Source organism: Passer domesticus, chromosome 3 (assembly GCF_036417665.1).
Source record: "Passer domesticus isolate bPasDom1 chromosome 3, bPasDom1.hap1, whole genome shotgun sequence".
Lineage (NCBI taxonomy): Eukaryota > Metazoa > Chordata > Aves > Passeriformes > Passeridae > Passer > Passer domesticus.
Genome location: NC_087476.1, coordinates 21,051,657 through 21,076,489, shown reverse-complemented (window position 1 = coordinate 21,076,489; position 24,833 = coordinate 21,051,657). Strand labels below are relative to the sequence as shown.

The 24,833-nt window shown below is 37.1% G+C and overlaps 1 protein-coding gene across 28 annotated transcripts in view; it reads right to left on the bottom strand.

Annotated features, from left to right (window-relative positions):
* The window catches only part of DLGAP2 (DLG associated protein 2), a 459,301-nt gene that overhangs the window by 96,441 nt on the left and 338,027 nt on the right, over positions 1–24,833 (bottom strand). For 19 of the 28 annotated variants that reach the window (XM_064412077.1, XM_064412078.1, XM_064412080.1 and 16 more), the window contains one exon: positions 4,448–4,513. The exons of the other annotated variants lie outside the window; for them this stretch is intronic. In XM_064412077.1, the coding sequence (XP_064268147.1) occupies positions 4,448–4,513 (66 nt within the window). The remainder of the gene's footprint in view (positions 1–4,447; positions 4,514–24,833) is intronic. 28 annotated transcript variants of the gene reach the window in all.

The window sequence follows — 24,833 nt, the reverse complement described above, 5'->3', positions numbered from 1 at the left end:
CCTTTGTGCTCCTCTCTTGTAGACTTCCTACTTCAATTCCCCATAGAACTAGGATAAAACTCCTGTATCTCTGAGTGTTAGTGTCACAATCCAGGGAAACATTCAGTCTGTGGCTCATCTAGGAATTAATACCAGAGTGTTCCTGTGCCTGCTGATTACTGGGCTGAGTGTCACTGTAGTGGTTACTCTGTGTGGCCAAGCCATGTGTCTGGCTGAAGTCCCAGCTCCAGTCAGTCTACAGATGTTTAACTATCTCTGAATGCTCTGGGGGATGTGACACAGACGAGAGTCAAGGGCTCGCTGACAACCCCTCCTCTGTCATTGGGAAAATTTCCTGCAGTTCCTGGCACGTGAAGCTAAAACCCTTGTGAAGTGTTCAGACACTGACTGCACTGAGAGCAAGGTAGAAGGACAGACAGACTGAAAAGTCAGGACTCTATTAATGTTTTCATTTCAAGAGCAGCCATGTCCTTTCTTCCTTTCAACACATAAGGTCATAAAGGCATGATCATGCAATCAGCAGTGATTGAATAACCATGAGTTACTGTCTGACACTGGAACCTTTCCAATTAATCAAAAGCATCAACTGTGAAATGAAAATACATTTCATAGCCTAACCTTAAACTCCCTTGCAGTTTACTTGGCAACTGGGGCATGTTAAGAGCATTATTAGTAACTGCAACCTGTTTTACAGGTTTCAGCCTTTTCCTTAACATCAACTCAATACCCATTCCTGAAGAGAAAACAGCAATTTATTGTAGCAAAAAGCCTTTAGTGCAAGTTCTCTTTCTTTGCTTGACATTAGATCCTGCTAACTATAAAACAGCCTAACTATAAAACTTGTGTAAAGTAAATGTTTTCTTTAACTGTAAAAAGGAGTTACAAAATTTTCAATAATCTATTTTGCCGTCTTTACTCTGTATATGTACTACCCATTAAAATATATGTTTAAAGAGAAGTTCATCCCATCTTCCCCGTTCACATTTCTGTAACTACTTGAATGCCTTTCAAACATGGCATTTTTCTATGTCTCTTGTTAAGATTGCATTATTTGCTTTGGACACCTAAAGAAAAATTTTGCCTTGGGCTTTACATGCCTAAAGTAAACAAGACTGAGAAATTTTCAGATAGCATAGAAAAGAGTAGTTTCATAGAATGTTTTTTTCTAATACAGTAACATTGTTTAGATGATATAAACACCAGCTATGAAATGAATGAACGGGCTCCAATTTCTGTGAGACTTAGAGTGAGCTGCTTGAGCTCACAAGCCAGATATCTTGCTCTCATCACCATGTCCTGCTACCTTTATTTTCTTATTTGGTTAACAGGTTTCTTATTTGAGATATTCCTAGTGAAAGGAATTGGAATTTCTGGTGTGAGTGTGATTCTACTAACAATAATACTTTTTACCCTAAACTCTGATAACAAGTAAAAGTTAATGGTAAAGTCATGAAGTCATGTTCTCAAAAACTGACTGATAGTGTTTGGATAAGTTATTTTTAAGGAATACATTGCTCTTCTGCCTGTTTAACTAAAGAGGTCTTTTATAGAATCAATAGTGGGAAAGACTTTAGATCAGTCCTATCCCTTGATACCTTTTTCCAATTAAGGCAGTGGATAATTTTACTATTTTACTAAAAATATTATTTAATGACTATTCAGCATTTTCATTCTCATGAGATACTGCACAAACATTAATTAAACCCCACCAAAACCACAAACCTTGCTCGGAAATTCTAAACCCATTTTACAAACAAGGACCTGGAGCCAGAGGTCTTTCAGTACCAGAGAGATCACAACTTGAAGCTCCTAGACAATGAGAGTCTAGAAAAATGAATGGCCCTGCAGCTAGAGCTACCTCAAAGAAGATAATCTTGACTCTGTCTTGACTTAAGGCAATTTATTTTACTTCTCAAGGAAAGCTCTTTCTGGGTTTTCTTCAGGGATGAAGGTCTCTAGCAGTCTGTCAGATTGAGGCTGTTCATACAAAATTATGACATAGTCATTGGGTTATGTAAATTCAGAAAAAAAGTGAGCCCATTTCCATAGTCCAAGAATTACAGTATCCACCCAGAATCATATTTCTCTCTAATGAATAATTAACTTCATGCATGTGCAACAGTAAGAAAAAGTGAAGACTGAGAAAGATCTGTTTGCAGTTTTTTCACTTATGTTATATATGGTTCATTGATTTGAGCACAAATTTTCAAGTGACAGAACACAACACTGAGGCAAAGACAGAAAGACAGATATGTCCTACCCATCTGTAGAGGGGTAGCACATTAGTATAGCTGTAACTGCAAAGCTTGTCTACACAGAATTTAACTAATTATTCCACAACTTTTCTAAAAGTCTTACCAATATTCATATTTCAGTGATTCTCTCTAGGGGAGAAGGGGATAGGTTTTTACATTATGTTTTTACATTTTCATATGTTCTTACATTACTGATGTTATCCAGTTCACTTTGACCACCTCCAGTTTGGTGACTAGGTCCTGTCAGGAAGACAGGATTTTCTTCCAAAAATATTAAAGCCATCCACCTCTTCCTAGGTACTATCTAGCAATCTGTGGTACTTACTTTCAGAGGACTGAAATAAGGACAAAATTTAGGAGCAAGGACAGATTTTTTCTTGCTTTTGGCATATTTTTTTCAGTCACTTGGCCATAAATAGTTGAAATGTTGGAAAGCAGCCTAATTTCTTTGTAGTCTAGTCGTTATTTGTTGTTCTTTTTGCTGTTTTACTTTCTTGTTTCACATTTCTGACTAATCCCCTATCTTCTTCCTAGCCAGGGTTCTGGATGATTGGTCAGTTAGAACATATCTTTGTGTTAATCTTTGACTACCGGTTTCATAAGAGAGTCCTTGCTCCTATAGACACCTGGCATTTAAAATTATTGACTTGTATATCATTTGCTCCAGCTCCAGAAAACCTGCAGTTCTTTCTTAAACAAATGGGAAGGAGAACAATTTTGACGTTCTTCTAAAGCATTACTTATCTTACTCTTAAACTTCTGAAGTAGGCCAAACCTGCTACGTCCTAGAAAAGTCTATCACTCTTCATTGACTCTAAAAGTCCCGAGATGTACAGTTTAGCCATCTACATCTGAAATACTTTCCAACTCTCAGATGAGATGAATTCTAACCCAGGCCATCTGAACTCCTTCCTGTGTGCTGTGAAATGGGACAGAAGGGTGAAAAACCTCCAAATGTGCAAGAAGGCTGAGAGACTTGTCCATTTCATGACTCCTCCATAGGATCCACTTGATTCCTAGGAAGCTTCATGTTAAATGATACACCACGTTTTTACACCACTTTGATTAAGGCAGAAACTGACTGAGGCTTCTTCAGTCTCTTCCATAACACATTCTTCTGTCTAATCTTCAGAATGTATCCTGTAGCTTTTTTTCACTTGTTTTGGAATGTTAAGTGAATAAACAAGTCCAGTACAGAAATTTTTATATTGAACATTTATGACACCCCCTGATTTGAGTGCAACTGAGTGGCAACACTACTTGAATCCTCTTCTAAGAGATTGGCTAAACATAAGGACACAACCTGTCTGAATTCATGCTCCTTGTTCTAACTGCTTGGGTAGTTTTCCTTAACATAGCAACTATAATTTATCTTCTTAGCAGTGGGTAATAATACAGTCAGGGCAAAAGTTTATAATACTCTTGTCAACTACAACAATATCCTAATAAAAATAGACTGTTGCAATATATTAACATGAGCATATGCACAAAAAGAAAAATTACTTTATGCTGACTTCTGAAATGTAAGTAAGCTCATGTTGAATAAATGGAGCTTTAAGTAGCAAACACATAGAAACCACTTCCCATATTGCTTTTCTAAAAATAACCACATGAAGTAATTGCATATAAGTCAAAATTTTGACAGATTTCACATAAACCAGTGACAATCTGGGCATGAAATTCCAGGAGCAGAAACTCAATTTTTCACAATCTAAATGTATAAAACTGAAGCCAGAGGGACATTTTAGTACTAGCTTTGTAAAACAGAAGTATCAAGATTTCACTCATGGGCTTTAAGAGTTTCTGATTTCTTCTTGCTTCTGTTATGTTTTTAAATTGAAAAGGTAACACTGAAAATTCGGTCTGCATTTAGGATGTTCTCTAAAGAGTAAGACAAAGAGAAAAAGACAAAATATGTAAGGTTGGCAATTTCCTTGAATACCTTCTGAATTCTCAGTTGCCTGAGTGTTAACTCAAATCTGATGATTTTCCTCTGCATTCTCTAACCTTACACAGCAGGTGAGAAATGCCCAGAAGGGTTTGACTGAGAGTTTTGTGGCCACTGTCAGTGGCAGTGGTGGGCTCGTGGCGGGGCGAGGCCGCAGCCCAGAGCGGGCTCGGGAGCCCCAGCCCGGCTGTGCCCAGCCTCGGGGTGCACAGGGATACCGGGGGTCTGAGAGATGTGTCTGTACCTAGCTCCTCCTCTGGCGTCCCTGGAAAACTGAAGCTCGACTTGAGCAGATCGCCACCCTCTTCTTCTGAAAAGACAGAAACAAAGTAGCTATTAAATAACTCTGATATTTTTCTACATCCAGACATAACTCTCCACTAGTCTTTAAATCCATTCAGTGACACCTCTTACCATTCAGTACCTCTGTTAATGTTAAGCTGCTGTGTTGCTATTATCTGCAGTATCTATCCCTTTGTCAGTTTTTCGAGTTTTCTTCTATTATTAATATTATCAATTATTATTTTTAATAAATATTTTATAAATTATTTTTAATATATTTTATTTTTTCTAGACATTTTCAAATCATTAATATCACATTATATTAATAAATGCCTTTTTTGTAACATCTTTTACATTGTTCTTTCAAATTTTTCTTAGTTGTGTTGAATTGTATTGACTTTTAGTCTTCATGTAATTATTCCAGAAGAATCCTTATTGTTGGTACTCCAGTTGCACCTCTAGCATTTACCACACATGATTCTTAGGACACTTTTATTTCCTTTTGTACACAAACTTTTAGTTCTGCCATTATGAACTATGATAATGTTGTGATGACTTTTTTCCTATCACTACCATTTTTTTTTTTCCCAGAGATAACTTCTGTAATTCTGAAAGAATATTTAAACTTGGATGATATGTCTATGTTGTATGCATGCAGAAACCACCTGAATGGCACCAGAGTGCAGCTCTGAGCTACCCTGCTTATGTCCCTTTCAGAGCTGCAGTTGCCTCTGCATTGCCTTCTTGTCATGCTGGCACATAAACTAATTTTGGACCAGGCACCTAGTCTAGATATTTCTGTAATGGAGCTGCAAATGGAAAACTGGGTCAATAATGATTCCATGAGATGCAATATTTGCTTCGGAATACATACATTATGCTACAAAATATGTCAGTAATGTGTTTAATGTATTTACTTAACACTACATTTTTAATATTTTTTATGTTTTTCCCTCTTCTCAATATTTGTTGGTGTCTCAGGTGGGTGGGAATTATGGAGTATACACAGCCTTCCACTGTCCTCTTTCTTATCACCTGTGTATGTTACAAGACACCTCAGAAGAACTGGGAAATAATGGAGTACCTCATATCCTCTCACTATACATTCAACCAGCAGCTCTTGAAAGAGAAATCAGGTATTGCAGACCATGTTTTTCTGGTGCACAACCAAGGACTGATGACTTCCAAATAACTCACATCAGTTCATGCTATCATACCCTCAGGCAGACAGATCTGTAAGGTCAAACCAACTCAGACTTTTCTAAAGAGTATCTCAATGGGACCAGCTGGTTTTTGTGGTGCAGCTTGCAGAAGACACACTGTTTTGCCTGTTTCAATGCTCTATTTAACAAACACATGCATTTTGCATATTTCTTGGTAGTGGTTACACTTTTTATTTGTACTCAAATTTTATCCCAATTATCTCACAGCAAGCAAAATGAGTGAGTATACTCATGTGGATCTCTCAAGCAATTGTTCCGTGGTTTTGGCAATTTCTGAGGTTAAGGATATCTAATTGATAACAATGAGTTGTATAGCAGAGATACTGCATAGAAAATTAGTTCCGAGCATGTTAAGAATATTGGTTAAGCTGAGCTGTCAAATAAACATCCTGTTTATAAACTCAATTGTTAAATAAACTCAGTCTGCTAAAATACAGACTACAAGAGATCTCAGTAAGTGATGGATGAAAAGTCATACACAATTTAAAAAATGACTGGCATATGAATTTAAATTAAACTTCATTTGGAGAGGTAATGGACAACTCTAATTAAATAAAAGCACAAATTAGGCAGTTTCCATGGAGACTTTGCTCACATGATCTGCCTATATTGTATAACTCATATGCTTGTCCTCTAATGTGGCTGCACAGGAATCAGTTATAAGTAATGAAAGTTGTAACAAAAATATTTGGAAGGTCCTTTACATTCTTGTAATTAAGTAGGAGATCTTACTGCTAACTTCAAAATAAAGAAGATAATTTAATAGTTTTGAAAAAGATATTAATTGATTCCAAAGGTCTATCATGCACATATATTCAGAAACACATACAGAATGAATGCATAACATTATTTTCCCTTGCAAAAAATCAGCATCATAAAATAAATCTGCCCTAAACTAGACTAAGATGCTATGAGCAGGCTGATTAAGACTAAATATTTGTGGGTGTGAAGTGTTTGAGGGAAAAGAAAAAAAGAGAAAAAAGAAAAAAAAAAGAGAAAACGTATTTTTCAAAATTAAAGGGAAAGGTCATGCAATGAGATCCGTAAGTCAGATTCTGACTTTGCTGCAAGCATTTCTGTGCAAATTTGGACAATCCACTTAATCTCTTTCTGTCTCAATTTCCCATTAGAATTAGGATTAAAATTAAATTTTTTTTGTAGCTGTACTACATTTGTTAATGTCAGTGTGCAGGTTGTCTAGAAAAACCTACAGAGAGCCCAAAGAGATAAAATGTCCTTCCTGCAGCAAAGTTATATTCTGTTATAAATAGGGTCAATTGCAGATATTTCAAAGGAATTTAGAATTCCCTTTTCATTCCCTTAGGTTTATGAATCTCTTTGAGGGGTATGAGTAGGTTATAGTGATTAGTTTACATCCTAATTATGAGGACTTCCTATTTATTTCTATTTTATCAGTATACATACATTACTATTTCATTATTTCTATTGTCTTTTCAAAAGGCTTTTGTCATTTCAGCTATTGAAAAGATTCAATTATTGTGTTCTGCACTTATGAAGCATAAATTAATCTAGAGTCTTGGTGACTTGCAGTTTTACACAGATTATCTTTGTATGAGATTAAACTGTACTCCAAACTCATATTATTCCTTCATCAAGAGACATACATGGCCTTTGTTTCTTCAGTTTAAAATTTTCCTAGAAATTACCATATTTATTATTGACCATAAAAATGAAAAGCATGTCCTTCATTCATGAACACACAGCATTCATGAACACTTCATATCTCACAGTAAAGGAGTCAGGCAGACTATCACAGCATTCTGGCTCATGCTGAAATGCAAGTGTCAGAAATGAGTGCATTCATCTCATGTCATTCACCTTCTCTGTCTCATAGACATACAGGGCCTCAGTTTGCCCTTTGCTACCTACTGGTGGAACATTCTACACCAGTGAGCATAGAGAAAGTCATGTTCTTAGTATGGAATGCTTCAATGGGTAATGAATTACAAACAAAGAGATTATGAAAATTGGATGATTTACAATAGAAGTTTTTAAACTATGTATGGAACACAGTTCACACACAAGGGACACTTATCAATATACAAACTGCTGCATCACAAACAGGTCTAAGTAGAAAACAAGACTCTTACTCTGAACCTGAAACTAAAACATAGCAGGAAATGTCTTCACTTCAAAAGGGCTCAAAAATATTGACAAAAAAGGAAAGGCTCTAAAAATGCAGAGAAATTTGCTTCTTTGAAAGCTCAATGTAGAGTAAAATGATGCTGTGATCTGCATAAGTAGGAGAGCAAGAACTATCGCTTACATGTAGTATCTCATTTTCCTTTTTAAATATGTGATGTATCTGTCATTCATTCCAGTTCAACACAGCAGAGATGACACTCAAAACTGTGATAGGAACTTGTCACAGCTGAAGTTCTCCAGACTTAAGCTTGGAAACGTCAGGAAATCTTGCTGAGTTGGAACCAGCCTGACACATCCAGACGGCTCATTCAACCCTGAAGCTACTGCATGAACAGTGGGAAATGACACAGACCAGTGCCCAAGATCAAGATGGCATAGCACAGCTTTTGTCACCAGTACAGGCTGGATGTCTGTCAGGAGTGTGGCCTGGCTTTTGCTACTCCATACCCTGCTAAGGAGATGTTCTCTAGGGAAGGACTTAGCATGGGCCAAATCTGGTCAAGGGTATGTGCTGTGACAGGGATGAATAATCACTTTGCTCACCCTTCAAATTTTGTCATTTCATCTTTAACTTCTGTCTACTCTCTGATCCTGATCTATCAGTTCAAATTCTCTTTCTTCACCTGCAAAGTCTTGCCTCTTTGCTGGACCTCATTTTTCATGCATTCATTCTACCCTTAATAAGCAGGCAAGTTGTTTCCATCTCCTAATTGTACTTCTTTTATAACCTATCCATCCACTTCTTCTATATAACTTATCCATCCACCAAATAGGCCCCAGTGTCAGTGGACTTGTTGCTCACATACTTTAAAAGATTCATCTCAGCAAGACTTATAATCAATTAACTGCCTTCTCCCTCACAATATAAGAGAAAGACTGAACTAGAACTGATACTGAACTTCTTAGTTCATAGGATTTTGATTTATTTATTATTGGCCTGCTCTGGACCTCACATCAATTCTTTTCACTGTGTGCTTTTCTTTCAGCCTGCAAGCTCCCTATGGCAGTTGGTTTTGGTGTTTTTTTTTTTTGTGGTGTTTTTTTTTTTTTTTTTTTTTTTTTTTTTTTTTTTTTTTTTTTTAGTTTCTATATAGTGCCTGGTATTAGAAGTCTGGCAACAAGTGAGAGAAAACACAAAGTGTCTGAATTAAACTGCAGCTGGAATTTCATTCAATCACATAATGACAGAATGTGTCCAGAGGATGAATATGAGACACTCACCACATCACTCCATAATCTGAGAAAACAAAATCACCTCTCCCAGACTAGGGAAACTTGAAGATCTAGAAGAGAAATCTCCTGTACCTCAAGTCCTGCTATGAAATCAAAGCATTTCTTGCAGGTGGCCTTTCACCCTGGCCAAAGACATCCCCAGACTGCTCAGTGTATGTCATGAGAACAGAGAACTGACAGCTAGTCCTAACCTCAGGGAAACTACCAAAAGTTTCCATGCCTGGGAGATGTTTTGGACTCCTCACCCCTCCTGACAGCTAATGGGATTGATTTGGACCTTCCCCAAGAGGCCAAAAAAACTTCTAGAAAACTTATTCCTTTCCTCACCCAATCCTCCAGAGGTTATATCCAATCTTTACCACATCTATAAAGCAAACTAGGCATGATTAAGGCTCCTCCTCTGGCTATGAGGCCAACTGGCATGCTCTAGCCATATCTTCAAGAACAGGGTGGATCCATCCAAACTGTGATGGGGAATGATCCCTTGTCCATTCTAATTCCCTAGTAAAACCTGGGGATTATTTTGGACAGAAAAAATTAGTTGGCTGAGTGTAAAATTAAGACAGGGACCTGTCTGAGCAGCATTACAAGTAATCAAATTCCGATTTGTTGGGCATTGTCCTGGCACTGTTTAATTTACTACAGATGTAGCCCAGGTGGCAGTATTGTCAAATACAATATTCTCATGCATTGTTCTCATAGCATGCTGATAAGCAACAAATACACAGGACAGCAGGGCTGGGAAAACTCTCATTGAAATGAAAATTAAAGCTGATAGTAGCAGATTTAGGGTTATTGAGATTTTCCTTTGCAAGAGGCCTGCGCAGAAACTATTAACAATAAGAGGAAGTAATTGTTTAATTAAGTTGCTTTTGCTTTTCTTATCACAGCCTCTTTTTCTATTGTTATTTTTCACAGACACACACACACAAACACACACACACAAACACACTCACACACACACACACACACACACACAAAAATGCTCCTGATGAGTTCAACAAAGATCTTTTAATTCCAGTATGCTGGCTCAAGCACTGGCCCAAAAGGATATTGCTAGAAACTGGGCAAATACATAGATTGCCTAAAATACCTTTCCAACTTCCTGCAACCAGCACTAAAGAGACTTCCTGAGACAGAAGTTTAATCTAGACCATCATTTTTAATAGCCACCAATGGGTCTATCCTCTATGGATTTATCTAATCTTCTCTGAGCCCATTTATACTGATAGCCTCTAGTGCATCCTGTGCCAATGCACCTCACAATCTAATTATGCTTTATTTGAAAAAGAATTTCCTTTTTGTTTGTTTATCAGGATGCCTGATAATTAAATTAGGTGCCTCTAGTTCTTTGGTTGTGAGAAATAATGGATCATTGAGCCCTACTCACTATGTCTATATAATTTATAATTGTGTAGACCATATCAAGTCCTCCCTTTTCCAAACCAAAAAAACCAATCTGTTTAGTATTTTATTATGGCAAAGCTATTCTAAAACTTTCACTATTCTTTTCATTCTCCTCATTACATTTTTGTTTCTCTGCAATACCATTTTCAGATGCAACAGACAGAAATTCAAAAGGCTTTACCTGAATTTGAAAGTATGGGGGATTTTTTTTTTACTGTAGTATGGTGTGATTCTCTGCTTTTTTTCTTCTATTTTATATTTTAATATTTTCACCTGCCCTTTTCATAACTTAGAGAATTCATTAGTCATATTTAGTTGTGCCCAAGAGACAAAATTGGTTTGGCTTTCCAAACACAAACATACTTCTCTTATATATTACACTAATAAATATTGAAGAATCCCAGGCTTTCACTTAACTCAGATTACTGAGTAAAAACAAACCACCCTTCACACTGCCTGAAAATCAGGACTGAGGAATTTCTGTTCTCTTCCTTGTTCTCTTGCTTTCATCCTGCCTTTCCACTTTTATACAGTATAGTTCCAGACAGCAGGACTATGAAATCAGGCATCAGTTTTTGGAGACATTCAGCCTAATAAATCAGGGAGAGGAAGCTGGCTATGTCCCCCAGATCCTATCATGGAAAAAGAATAGAATAAAATATATTGCAGGGGACCACAGAAGCTGTCAGGGATCATTTTGGTCTTGGCACAGTAACTCCTACCTCCCAGCTTTTGGCAGCTGAAAATCATCCACAAAACACAGGTTGCCTTAGCAATATTGTGGTGATCACCCTGAAAGGCTTTGGTTCCCTACAGCAGCCTCTCCTGAGCCAGCCAAGGTCATTTTGCTCCTTGGAAGGCTTTCTGAGCTGCCTTATCCCTTTTACCCCAGAGATCTGCAAGTTCCTCTTCCTTTCCTCACTTAAAGCAATAAATGCAAAAATGTGTTGGATGATGATGCAAAGCCTTAAAGTAGGGTCACTTTTCAGTCATTCTAACACTTAAATGAATAATTCAGTTAAATAACTCTATATATTCATATCAAAATTAACAAATGACTGCAAGCTCACAAAAAAGAGTAACTCAGTGATAAGACATTGTGTTCAAACTCAGCTCTGTGTGATGTGCTTCAAACAGTCTATGAAATTCCTAAAAGTTCTTCCCGGATTTTTCACGGATGAATGACTATGTCAAGCCCTGAAAAAGCTATTTACCCTTTATTGTTTTCAGGATCTGTGAGAGGAATACCAAATATTCTATAATAAAAAGTGGGAATATTAAAAAATATAGGAGCTCATTTTTGTGAGTTATAACCCACATCCTGTGAAGCCAGTAGTCCTGGATACCCCAGAAAAATCTTTAGTTCTCCCTGCAGCTCTTCAGAGTCCATTGTTTCTTTACTCAGGTAAGCTGCAACAATTGCCTTTCATCTTCCACCCACTGTTCCAGCTCTTGGAAGGACTCCCAGATACCTAACAGGGGACAATTAAGGAGGTCCAAAAAGTCTGTCTTGGACCTTGGTGTGGATAGATAGAAGGTAGGAGAATAGAGATAGTGGTGAAAGTAATCTCACCCCTAAAGAGTTACAGCTGTGCTAATTATCAAGCATTAAGAACAAGCCTGCCCTTAATAGCCCACAGCTGGATCCAATTAAGAGGGGTATTATAAAAGAGCAGGTTGGCTGGTTGAGATGTGAGATGGAGTTTGTTGGCTGAGAAGAAGAAAGAGTCAGTGCTGTGAGGAGCTGCCTGTGAGAAACCACTGAGAAGGTATGGAACCTTTGCAATAAGATGGCAACACCTTGGCAGAGAGGAAAAATAGAAAATGTATGTCAGGAACACAGAAGGATTTTCCACAGCTGTGAAGGCTTAACTATCCTGTCACAGAAGTAAAATGCTCACCAAATCTATTAAAATACCTGCAGAAATTATGTGAAGACTTGAGAGACAAAAGTGAGGAAGAACACCAGGGAAAAGTGTAGGGCAGCCCAGTAGTGAGAGAGGAGTATACAAGTCAGAAAACTTGACTTACACCTGTCCTAAAAATACATAAAAATTGTCCCTGAATTGCACTGTTTTGTGAAGAGGAAACAGGATATTTCTCCTACTGGATGAGTGTAATTATTTAGTGATCTTTTTTCTTCTGCATATGCATGGAAATGAAAAGTCATTTAGAAAAAATAAACAGTAGATGAAATTAGCCTTTTCAATCTATTTCAAAACCACTTTTACAAAAGGCAATTCTTTAAGACTTTGCTTAAAAATGACTGAAATCTCAAATACTAAATTATGCTGGACAGAACATGGGTTTTGTAACCTTTTTGTAGCAGGCCCAGAGCCTGCAAGGCCTCCTTGGCAGTCAGAAGCCTGAGCTAGGAAATGCCAAGGCATGATGACTGGACCCTAGCAGCCCCTCTCTTCCTCCTTTCGGACCCTGCTTATCTCTCTGTAAGCCTATAGGTCACTTTCCCCTGATCCTTACTGTTGGACAATTTCCAAAACCCCTGTAGGGTATAAAAACCCCTAATTCTGCCTGGTTTGGCAGAAGAGCTGTCACTGAGAACCTTCGTAGACCAATAAAGAATTCTTTGGAACCTCACACAGTGCTTCTTGTCTCTCTACCGGGTGTTTGCTGTGGCACCAGCAAGCTAAAGAGCTGATATCGCTTAAGCTTGGTTAGGTTGCCTGCAGCTGGGAGCTGCTTGGGAATTTGCTGTGCTGAGCCTCACTGAGCTCTCCTGGCCAAGGCAGCCCACCGGGCACAGCCCGGCTGGAAGCTGCCTTCAATACCTTTCCATTGTTAAAACTAGATATTCTCAAACTATATTTTGCTTTACTCTTTGGTAAAAATCACAACCAGATACACAGCAACTATTACTAGTAGGTCATGGCATTCTGATTTTACGGATTTACTTTATGGTGGGGCAAAAGGTCTGAGCAATGTCCCTGTGTTTCAAATGTTCAATAAATAAGATATTTTAACATTAGAGAACAACTGCAGTTGTTCCACTGATCTACCATGGTAGGAGACATTTAGTATGGAAAACCTTTGACCCCAGTGGGATGTGATGGCAAAGTCAGCAGTTCCACTGAAAACTGAAATTAGCTATTAGTATCTGTAGCTGTGAAATCCCTCAATGAGGCTTTTGACATTAGATGATGAAGATCTCTGTAACTGGAGACAGGATTTGCATGTGTTTTTCTCTATATGCAAGGTTAAAAGAGAGCAGAGGGAGGGCTCAAATATATTAATTCCTGCACAAGAGAATCTTGGTGAGGATTTCTGTGAACACTTAAATGCTGGGATGGTAAGATTGACAGCTGGTGGGGTTTTTTATTTAGCAACTATGATTACATATTATATAAGATGTAGCTTCCTTTTGGCAATTTAAGCAGATATGAAATGCAGTACCTATAAATGAGCTCTTTTTCTCTCTCAAAAATAGCAATAACCAGGACAAGTTTTCTTCCTAGAAAGACTCATGGGTCTGGAGCAGCTGTAGCAGGCAAAGACTGATGAATCAGGATGCCTCATTTCATTGCCCTGTGTTTTCATCATCCTGTGGGTGCTGCTGAAGTTTTGCTCAGCAACTAAGATTTAATGCATTTTCCAGCAATTGGTTATTAGTTCCTCCCCCACCCTCCCTATGCAATTGCAGTTGAGGCTTGCTCTCTCATCTACTTCCTTTCATCTCCCTCATCTTTTCCTCATCCTGTATTCCTCTTTTCCATCTCCTTTATAGATATGCTTTAATTTCTCTTCTTTTTTCCCTTTTAATTCTCCCCCATTAGTTTTTCTTTTTTTTTTTTTAATTATCTTCTTCCATCCACAATCCTAATATTCCTGAGGTACAACTAATATGGCACAGGTTGAAGGTCCCCTGAAGATTTTGTACATGATGCATGTATAGTCCCAACCATGTACTTTACTGAGTTATTTGTACCACCAGGTCTTTAATGGAGCACTGCAAATATTTAGAAAAGCCAAAGAAATTTTCCTCATTCCCATAACAATTTTCAGCTACAAATTATAAAATCACAGCTTAGAAATAACTTAAAATTAATAAAATTAAATTATAATCTAAAATTAAAGAAATGACTATATTTTCTAATTAATTTTGTACAGTTTTATCCTTTTTCACAAGTGAAAAGAGATGTCAGGTAGCACATTTTCAAGGCAGAAAAATGAGACTTCTAAAATATCAAAATAGGGTGCTCCAACAATTGAAAATCTTTTTTCCCCCTGCATTTTTATTTTAAGAATGAATTTGTTCAGAGCTGACTCATAAACAGTTTCAGTTTCAGAAAGGTTGTGCTTCAGAAAGAAAAGGGTTTTGCCAACTACCTCACCACAGAGAGCTTTCTCACTAATGCCTTTGTTTAACACTCTGCACAGTGGGTTCAACCCTCCTTTGGTCCTCTCTAGTTGCTCTAGAAATTGTGCAATATATAGCAGATATTTCTGTGATTGTTTAGGATACACAGACACATTGACTCATTACATTTTAAAACCAATTACAGTGTGCCTGAGGTGAACCTTTCTGTTTGTTGGTTGTGACATTCAATTACAACCTGTGCAGCTGCTGGGTTATTTGGATTTTCCCTATGACACAACCAGAAATAAAGTTGAAGGAGAATCAATTCTCTGTGTGGCCAGTGAAAATGGAAAGCAAAATTATCAGCTGTCCACTGTGGGATGGGCAGAATCAATAGTTAGGATATTGCAAAAGGTGTTTGGCCAGTTCCTGATCTTAAAGTTCACTGTACTGATCTCATCAAAAGAGACAAATTTTTAATTTAATTTCTTAAGGACAGGCTTTTCACTGAAGCACCTGGGGAGCCTGGGCACCTTTGTCTTCCTCCCCTTGGTGGGGAGGTGTGGGCAGCTCTAGGCTCATCTCTGTCCAGCCAGCCCATTTCTCCAGGGACTACAGAAAGTGCTAAGTTGCCAGGCTCATCACCTCCAGTCCTCAAATGAGGGCCTAAAGCAAAATGACATTAAGCCAGACTGTCAGGATTACTTAAAAAGGAACTGAAAAACTGAACAGAAATATTTGCTCTCAGCAAAGGTGCTATTTGTTCAGGTCAGCTCACTAGCTGCAGTTATGTTTGTAGCTGCTACACTGGCAGAGGTACAACCTACATTTCTTTCACATTTAAGTGCTGCTAATTCTACTTTTACATAAAGTAAAATAGTTTGCAGACCTTGTTCACTACAAGGTCTTTGAGGTCTCTGTGTGTGGGCAAATACCCACACAGACTCAAGGTCACTGACATTATGCACATGGACTCTTTCTACTCCTGTATCTGCAAGGCACTAAAGGTGCTTTGCACAGATGTTCACCTGGCCTTTTCCTGCCCTGGCAATGATACGTGGTCAGGAATACATCCAACTTGCTCTTTGGAAGAACTCACACAACTGAAAAATTTAATAACAACAAAAGGTTTAATAATATCAGCTTAGATACTTGATCAGATTTGGTTGGCTTAATGTGCTTAAGAATATCAGCTCTGCTGAAGTAACCATCCATCTGCCTGTAAGGTAAGACAAATCACTTAAACCATAGCCTGTAAGGTAAAAGTACCTGGAATTAGATAATTTCTGCCAATAGTGTAAAGTTCAGTTACCAAGGGCCAATAGACATATGGTGACTTAATAAACTACTGCAACACGCTAGCATGGCAGGGGCCTCACTTTGATCTGTCCATCACAGACACAAATATATTGGAAACTAACAAATCATTCCCTTTACAATTATATTTGGGCAGTTTCAGTACCTTGAACACATTATCTTCTAATTACAATCCATTTTTACCACAATGTTACTCCAATAGCTGTTTGGGACACCCATAAATATTTGCTGGGATGTTACATACAATCATGCAGTATTTCAGCCATGGCTGCATTTTCAAGAGAAGGAGGAGACAGGCTTGTATCAGGGTCTTCAAGCTCACATTACAAATGGAAACCAAATTACTGTTAGGCTCATTTTGCTTTTCCATATCTTTTTTTTTTATTCAAGGCCATAAACAGGGGCACCAGAAAGGTCAGAAGCCTAAAATGGAATATTGAGGCTTTAATTTCTGATGCAATGCTCAAATCAAGCCCAGGCTGGAAGTGACAAACTCCTTGGCTGAAAACAAATTAGTGAATTCTGTGAATTCCCACAAGAGAGGCATACCATCATGACAAAACTTTCATCTCCCTTATCTCAGAATGGAAGGGCAAGAGGAATAAAATAACCTGTCAACTTCTTACCCCAGGAGAGTCAAGTCACATCAGCAAGACAGTATGAGGAATCTTGCTTCCATGTACCCATTATTCAGCCATGCAACTGGATGTAGTTCCTATGCTGTCATTCTGGTAACTCTTAAGTACACTTGCAAATTTAAAGATCGCAAAGATGGTTTTGTTCTGTGGAAATCCATGAGTAAGGCCTCCACATTTTTAGTAATTTGGTCTCTCAGTAATGAGATTTAAAATGAGTTTAAATCAGTGCTTAATTTCTGTGCTTTCAGGACAATAGCAGTGATTAGTAGTAATGTTTGACTTCCACTTCCATTTTTTAATGCAGCTGTAATACTGTCTGCTTTTGGCTGCTGCTTTAATGATAACTAATGACTTTATTTTGAAAGTAATATTACTTTTTGTATTCATTCTCTGGCCTCTGAGCAAAAAGATAATTTGAGTCAAATTATGTAGTCTCTTCATACAAGACCTTCCATTGGTTTAACTTTATTTGGAGTCAGTCCAAAGGAAAATGGCAAAGGCACTGAAAGCACACCATGTATTTACAGGTGGCAGAAAGATTATGACTGTGTGAAAGTGTCAGCTAAAAATAAATAAGGAAAAAAATGCCATACTGACAAGAAACATATATCAATTACTTTCCAGCCATCAGTTCCAGCACTGAAAGCATTTAATGGGTTAAATTTCACTGTTACACCCTCAGTTCTTGTATGTAGCATCATGTCCCATCACATCCTTGCAGACAATCACCTGTGGCAGCACTGATGGTTGTGCTCTGTGCAGTCTCTTAATTAAAACATAACCTCTGAGCATGTCTTATTTATACATCCTTTCCTTTTGGATTTCCTGAGGAATTTTTCTTGACTTACTCCTTGATGGATAAGTAAATTTTTGGGTGAGAGTGTTGTTGGGATTTTGTTCTTGTTTTTCTTTCTTTTTTTCACTTATTAGTCCCATTCTTAGAAAATATCAACTCCTTGAGGCCTAAATTTCTTTGCAAGAATGTATCAATTTTGATGACGATTTCCTCTTCCAGTCAAAGAGAGAAGGAAATCTTGGAAGAACTTGCTAATTTTGACATTGATTCAGCATAAAAGAAACAGCTGTCAGCTGCTACTTTATCTGGGTCAGATTTGTTAGAAAACAAGTCCCTCACTTTGATCAAGCACTCAAAAGTGTCTTGGTGTTCTTGCCTAGGGTTTTTTTATTAGACCTATTTAAACTAATGGCTAAATGTTTGTTAAGACAGAGGGAGAAGGAGTCACTATGCCAAAAACCAAGTAATGTCAAGTAGAATAGAAAAAGCAGAAAAATATGTTTGAGTTTCTCATATTGCCACTAGTGGTCATACACCTCTTCAGCCACTCATTAAACAACAAAAAAAAAAAAAAAAAGGAGGAAGGAAAAACCAAACATAAAAGTTTCACTTTCTGCTGGGTCTGTTTGGGATGAGGCTTGCTTTATTCATGTCAGCCCAATGAAGGAGGAAGAGGAAGGATGTTTGTGGTTATAGCAATGACCACAATACGTGGTTTTGGATTTGTCTTCCAAGTCATCACTATGGTTGCTGAGCCCCTTGTTTCTAAGGAATGGCCACACACCTGCTTGTGGGAAGTAGTGAATGAATCCTCTGTTTGGTTCCATGTACAGCTTACTTTCTTTATTAACTGTAATTATATTTGTCCATGAGTCTTTTCACCTTCCTTCTATTTTCTCCCCATCCCCTGGCAGAGGGAATGAGGAAGCAGTTGTGTGGGCATTTGGCTATTGGCTGAGGTCAATGACCCAGTTTTGCTACAGTCCTGAAAACTTGCAATCCTGGCAAGTCCTGTGATAGTGAAAAACCGTTTTCTGTTCAATTCTCCAAATAAAGACCAGTACCTGTTTGAATATCCTCCACAGTCATTTGAAATTACTAACATTTGCACCACCCAAATGGTCGACTGAGTGAACAGTTGGACTCGACCTTAGATGCCTTTTCCAACATTAATTATTGTATTTTGCAGGTAATTCCATAAAAGGGAGGCAAAAGGGGTTTTTTTCTCCCACAGAACTTCTTTTAAATTTTTGGATTTATGAACAAAAGGGGAATTATCAGTGACTAAAACTTACTGCCTTTGAAAGATATAGAACATGACATATTTTATTGAAATGCTTTCACTGATACAAAATCCTGTAATGTTATGCTCAAATACCCTCTCCCCCACCCTGAATTTTACTACATCATTGAGGCAGTGAGAGCAGGGCCTCCTGTGCTCACTCCAGTAGTTTTCCATCTCCTACATGCTGATGTGTTCTTATTCATCTTCAGCCCTCTGCTCTCACACCCATAAACACACTTGCTCAAGATCATATGCCTTATTAAGAATCATTACAGCACATGAAACTTTAATATGGCTAGAAATCAGCAGTTGCTAAGCAATAGCAGCTCAGGCCCTCGCCACCAAGAATAGATGCTGGGCCCTGGTAAAAACTTCACTGAAGCCTGAGCAACGGCAGCTTTGTTGCCATCAGTGCTGGAGCTAAACACATCAGCCCATCTGCTGAACTAATTAAGGGAAATCACACTCGATGGCAGGATAAATATGTCCATGGATAATGTTGTCCAGAGCAGCATGACAGGGTTTTCTTCACAATTCATTAAGTTATACTACTCATGTTCTGGACTCATGGATCCAACCCTGGGTAGACCCAGGGGACTCTAAAATATCCCTAGCTGTTCTCTTAAGTTTAGTTTCTCAATTGGCAACAGCCTTCTTCTTCTAAAAACTCCAATCAAAAGTTGTAAATAACAAGAAAAACTCCATTAAAAGAACTTCCAGACAGAGAACTAGCATGATATCTGTAAATCACTACTCAATCTGTGTCATAGTAATTTCTCCTCTTATTTGTTCATCTTGTAATAAAAGATTATAAATACTATTCTCCTAAATTTACAAAATCTCATTGCTGCATTGCTCAGCTCATGGTTTCCTAATGCTACAATGCTAGATTTAACATATAAGTAATGAAATAAGTAATTAATACTAGATTATTATGGTTGTTCCTAGTAATATGCTAGTATAAGTATTTCTAATACTTATTAGAAGAGTTGTTTTACTGAAAACAGTTCACGAAAAATGTTCACAATCTGGGACAGCAAAGCCCTCAATGTTAGGACACCTGGAAACTCTGCAGCCATAGAATTTTTCATCCTGTCTTTTATTTTTTTTAAGAACTAATGACTTCAGGGATGAAAAATGCAACATAATAAAAGCAACGAAGAAACAAATCTTTGGGTGCCCTAGGTAGGAACATATAGATGTCTCTTGCTTAGGTCATGATTCATTTAACTGGCAAATAAATATTGTGACAATATACACATAAGACTTCTGAAAACAGACTTTCTAATCTACCACTAGAGTAAATAAATAATAGTTATAACGGTAAAATGATGGATATTCAAATGTAGTGGCGACTTAGGACTGCACTGTCTGTATATATTGAATTAAAAACCCATCATTAATTGGCATATATATCTATTCCCATTTACAGAAATCAGATTTCCCCTGGAGATGCATCCAAGACTATATACAGAACATATGAAAATATGAGTAAAAGTAATTTCAATGTTTCCGTGTATACTTTATAAAAATTATGTAGGTTTATTTATTCTGCTGTTTCAATTATGTCATGTGTTATAAACTCAGTGAAAGTTTTAAAAGTAGGCATTGATGTTTCTTTTGGTTGTTTCCACTCTTCTTGCCTTTTTTCTATCCCTTTGAACATAATTAGAAGGAATATGATACATCTATAGGAAGGACAACATCAAGTTGGAAAATAAAACTTCCTTATATCATGATTCATCAGACAATCACACATACATTTCAGAGATATAGTGGTAGAAACCTACTGCCTGCTTGCCAAATGCAAACTGGAAAAATCTTTACCCAGCATACTAAACAGGAATTTATAACGGATTACGAGAATTCTTCCTCTGTGAAATGTTTAAGACATCACACTGTAGGTTATATTTGACTCCCTGATCTTAACTGCCTTTCTCACAACAAACAATATTTTTTGCTGTCTTTCCCACTACTAGTCCAAACATTTTTAGCCAACAATATATTTCTTTGGTTGTTTTTAAATCATATTAATGAATTATATATTTTGTTCAATCTTCTCCTTTTTCCATGGACATGAAGTCAAAAAGTAGAGACAGAAGATAATTGTAGAAATCCTTCAGGATCCTAGCTACATGTCCAGCCTTCTTTTATTTCTGGGATTTCACTTCATGTACCACCTCTCTAATTTCCTTCTTCAAGAATTCTTTTTAATATTTTTTTTTCTTATGGCTCCAGATTGTACTTGGTGCTTTCCTTATGAAGTAAATTTTTTTTCACTCTATGCCCAAAACTCACCTCTACATAAAATAATAGGCTCTATAATAGCCTTGTATGTCTCAAGCTTGGCTTTTATTAGTATTTCAAAGCTGTCAATTATCTGCTGAGAAAAGCAACAGGCATTCTTACTTTGTACTTGTGCTGTTCCTTAATTAATTTTCTTATTAAATTGCAAGTAATTAACATTCTCTAGCATTTAAAGTGCATTTTTTATATCAGAGATTATTTATCTAAACATGTTCAAGATTTTATCTTTCACTATCAATGATGCATTTTTTTCCTTCCATTAATCTTACTGCTATTTATTTCATCATTTGGAGTCTCCTATAACAAGACGTATCAATATCCCCTAAAATTCACTGTGTTTATTACAACAGCTGCTTATGCATACACCACAGGTGAGAAAAATGTTAATACTTCTGATGTGTTGAAGTAGGTGAAGGCCAAAATTTGTTTGAAAAGTCTTTAAAAATATAAAATAAGAGGTAAAAGACAGTTCATGAGCAGATGAGAAAGAAATAGTTCATACCAATCAAACACTTGTAAAAAGAAAAGCCCTTGTTGGAAAACCAAAAGATATCTTGTTAACATAAATGCTGCTCAGAAAATATCCAGCATTTCCTGGCTCCTGTTCCCTGGAGTCAAGACATTTTATGAAGAAATTTTGATCACAACAAAGCTTCACCATAGCTCAGCAATGGAAATAAATTCATTCTCCCTTGGAACGCTTCCTCAGCTCTCTAGGAGCATGGCTGCAGCCCAGAGACCTGGCTGAGCAGCGTTTTTAGCTCTGAGACAGTCTTGTCATAGGAAGTGCCCAATATGGTAGCCTTCTTCTAGCTGAAAAATTCAAAATTTAGAGGGTTTTATATTGAACTAGAATTTAAAAGAATTACAATATCCTTCAGGAAGTGAACTTTATTCCTAGGTGCAGTTACAGCTTTTACATCTCAAAAAAAAAAAAAAGTATTCTGTTTGAAAGAAAGTAAAAGGAAGGAAAAGCATCTCCCAAGGGAAAAAAAGCCAACCAAACAAACCAGATTTTGTCTGAAAGGAAACAGAAAGGTGTAAAAGTAGAAAAATAAATTAGAGAATAATGCTGGATACGAGTAAGGATGTATTTTAAAAGGAATTAATACAAGTCTAGCCAATTCACAGAATTAGCTGTGGCCTAATTCCTGGGCTGCTAATTCACAGAATCTGGTGACTGGTAACTCAGCATTTGTATGAGATATGGGTTTTCCTCTTCACTCGAAATAATTTTTTCTCCATTATTTTTAAATTTCAGGTATCTTTTAGGATCACTATTGTACATGGTAAAAAAAAAAAAAATCCCAATTTTGGTCAAAATGAATCTGTCATTTTCAATTGCCAACAGCGTTTTCTTGTTGAATTAATGTGAATTTTGGTGAGTCTATGTGGGTTCCAAAGTGCTAACACTCACTTTTTGTTTTTCTGCTTTTAATCATTAGAAATAAAAATAAAATTTAGTTTACTACATGGCTGGGGTTCAGAAAATTATGCCTTCAAATGCCAAAAGTCTTGCTTTATCTAGGCAAAGCCAACCTTTTGAGAAAAACAAAACAAAATAAATCCTGGAAGACAACATTTCAAAATGTAAAAATTTACTGAAGTTGTTTTCCAAGTAAAAAATCAATGGAAAAATATATTATGAAGATGATATTCTGCATTAGAAATTTTTCACCAGACAAATAATAAGTCTTTTCTCTTGTTGCATTTGTAGATTCCAGAGCAGTTTTTCCAGAGTATCCCTGAATCTGAATCACTACTTTCTTGGAGTGTGTTTCTGCTATAACAAAAGGTTTACATCCAATTTTTTGTCACTGTGCATCAAAATTTAAATTAGATTGAATATGCTCAGTTTGCAAAACTTTTTTATTCTTTTCTTTTTTCTCTCTTTTCTTTACTAGTCTGGCATTTTGATTGATAACTCTTCATGATTCATACAAGACTGCACTTTTCTAAAAACCTGGAACTTGTCTTTTGCTGTCCTGACCATCTTTTGACCATCTCCTTTTTTGCTTTTCTAAAGGTGGTGTGTTTGCAGTACAGACCATTATCCATGCTCTGCAAAAATGACCAGATGCCAGACTTGGCATGGTAGCTCTCTATGGATAACAGTAACAGGAGCAAGTCAAAGTACAAAGTAGTACAGGAAAAAAAAAAACCAAAAAACTCATGATAAAAAATGCCTTCATTTGTGATGAGTAGTTCCTTCATACCTAAAAACAAATATGAGTTTATGACAATGACCAAAATGCATGGAAAAGATGGTCAGGAGTCAAACACAGCAAAGATTGAGTCTAAAACACATAGAAAAATATCAAGACTCAAGTCATGCATGGCTGAGAAATTGGAAAGCTGCAAAAAATGTTCTCCAGTTTTTTTTTCCCAGCCTGTGGGTTGTAGATTGGACACCAGAAAGTTGCAGAAAAAAAAATTTAATTTTTATCGGGCAAAAATAAGGGGTAGATTCACACATTTTAAAAAGGAAATTATTTACAAATAATCAGAGTAGAAAAAGCTACACAAATCCCTTTTTAAAGATTTTACTTTCACAGAACAGCTTTTGAGCATTCAGAAAGAGGACATCTGATGTGTGGAAGAATTAATGAAAGGAAAAACAATACATAGAAATTGTGAAGCATTGCTCTTTTAGGTGAATGTCAAGGGGATAAAGGGTTAAGCAGCAACAGAATGCACTTTGCTGAATTAAATGAAGTGTCTGCATGTCAAGGTTAAGAATAAAGTGATATTTTTACCTTAGCTTTTCTCTGAAGGTCTGTGCTGTCCTTTCTGCTGCTAGACTATAATGGAAAATTTGACCTTTCAAATCCTTTTCCCTAAATTTCTTGTGATAAATATTTCATTTCATACACAAAACAGAATTCAATATCCTATTTTCAATTTTTAAGAGACAAGTTAGTATCATTGGCTATGCTTTCCAGTGCGTGTTGAGGCTCTCATGCCCTGGCCTTTCAAATGGCCTTTCAAAGATGAATTAAAATTCACAATTACAGTTAACTTTCTGGAAAAAAAACAGCAACAAAAACCCAAAAACTGATAAAAGAATGGTTGAAGTGGCAGCATCTGGGCAAATGGGAGAAAGCTGTGACTAAGGAACTTGTGAGTCCGAATTTTTTGGTTTTGCTGCTGGTTTGTGTTGAAACCTTGGGCAAGAGGCAGTCTTTCTGCCTCAGCTATTCAATCTCTGTAATGTGAAATACAGCTGTACTCTTCAAAGACAGCTCACGAGTTTTAATTCTGAGTTTATTCAGGTCTTCCTGTGCCAAAGTGGCTTGCACTGAAAGCAGTGCTGAGATGGAGTGGAATGGGCAACGCTCATGGAAGGGCTGTGTGTCCATCCACCTGTTCACTGCAGCTGCTTGTTGTCTGTGTGGGACCATGGTATCAGCTGCTCCCACAAACTGGGACATTTCATTTTCTTTACACATCCCCTGGTCTCTGTTTGCTCCTCTCCAGCTTGCAGTCTCATAAATATAATGATTAAAAATATAATGGTTAGAAACTATAACACCAAGCAACTTCTAGTTCCAAACTGGCTTAATTTTTATGTCCCAGCTCCTGAAGCACACATTCTAGGCATCCCAGCACACTGTGACAGCTCATTCAAAACAACTAGGGACAGAAACATAAATCCTGTTAA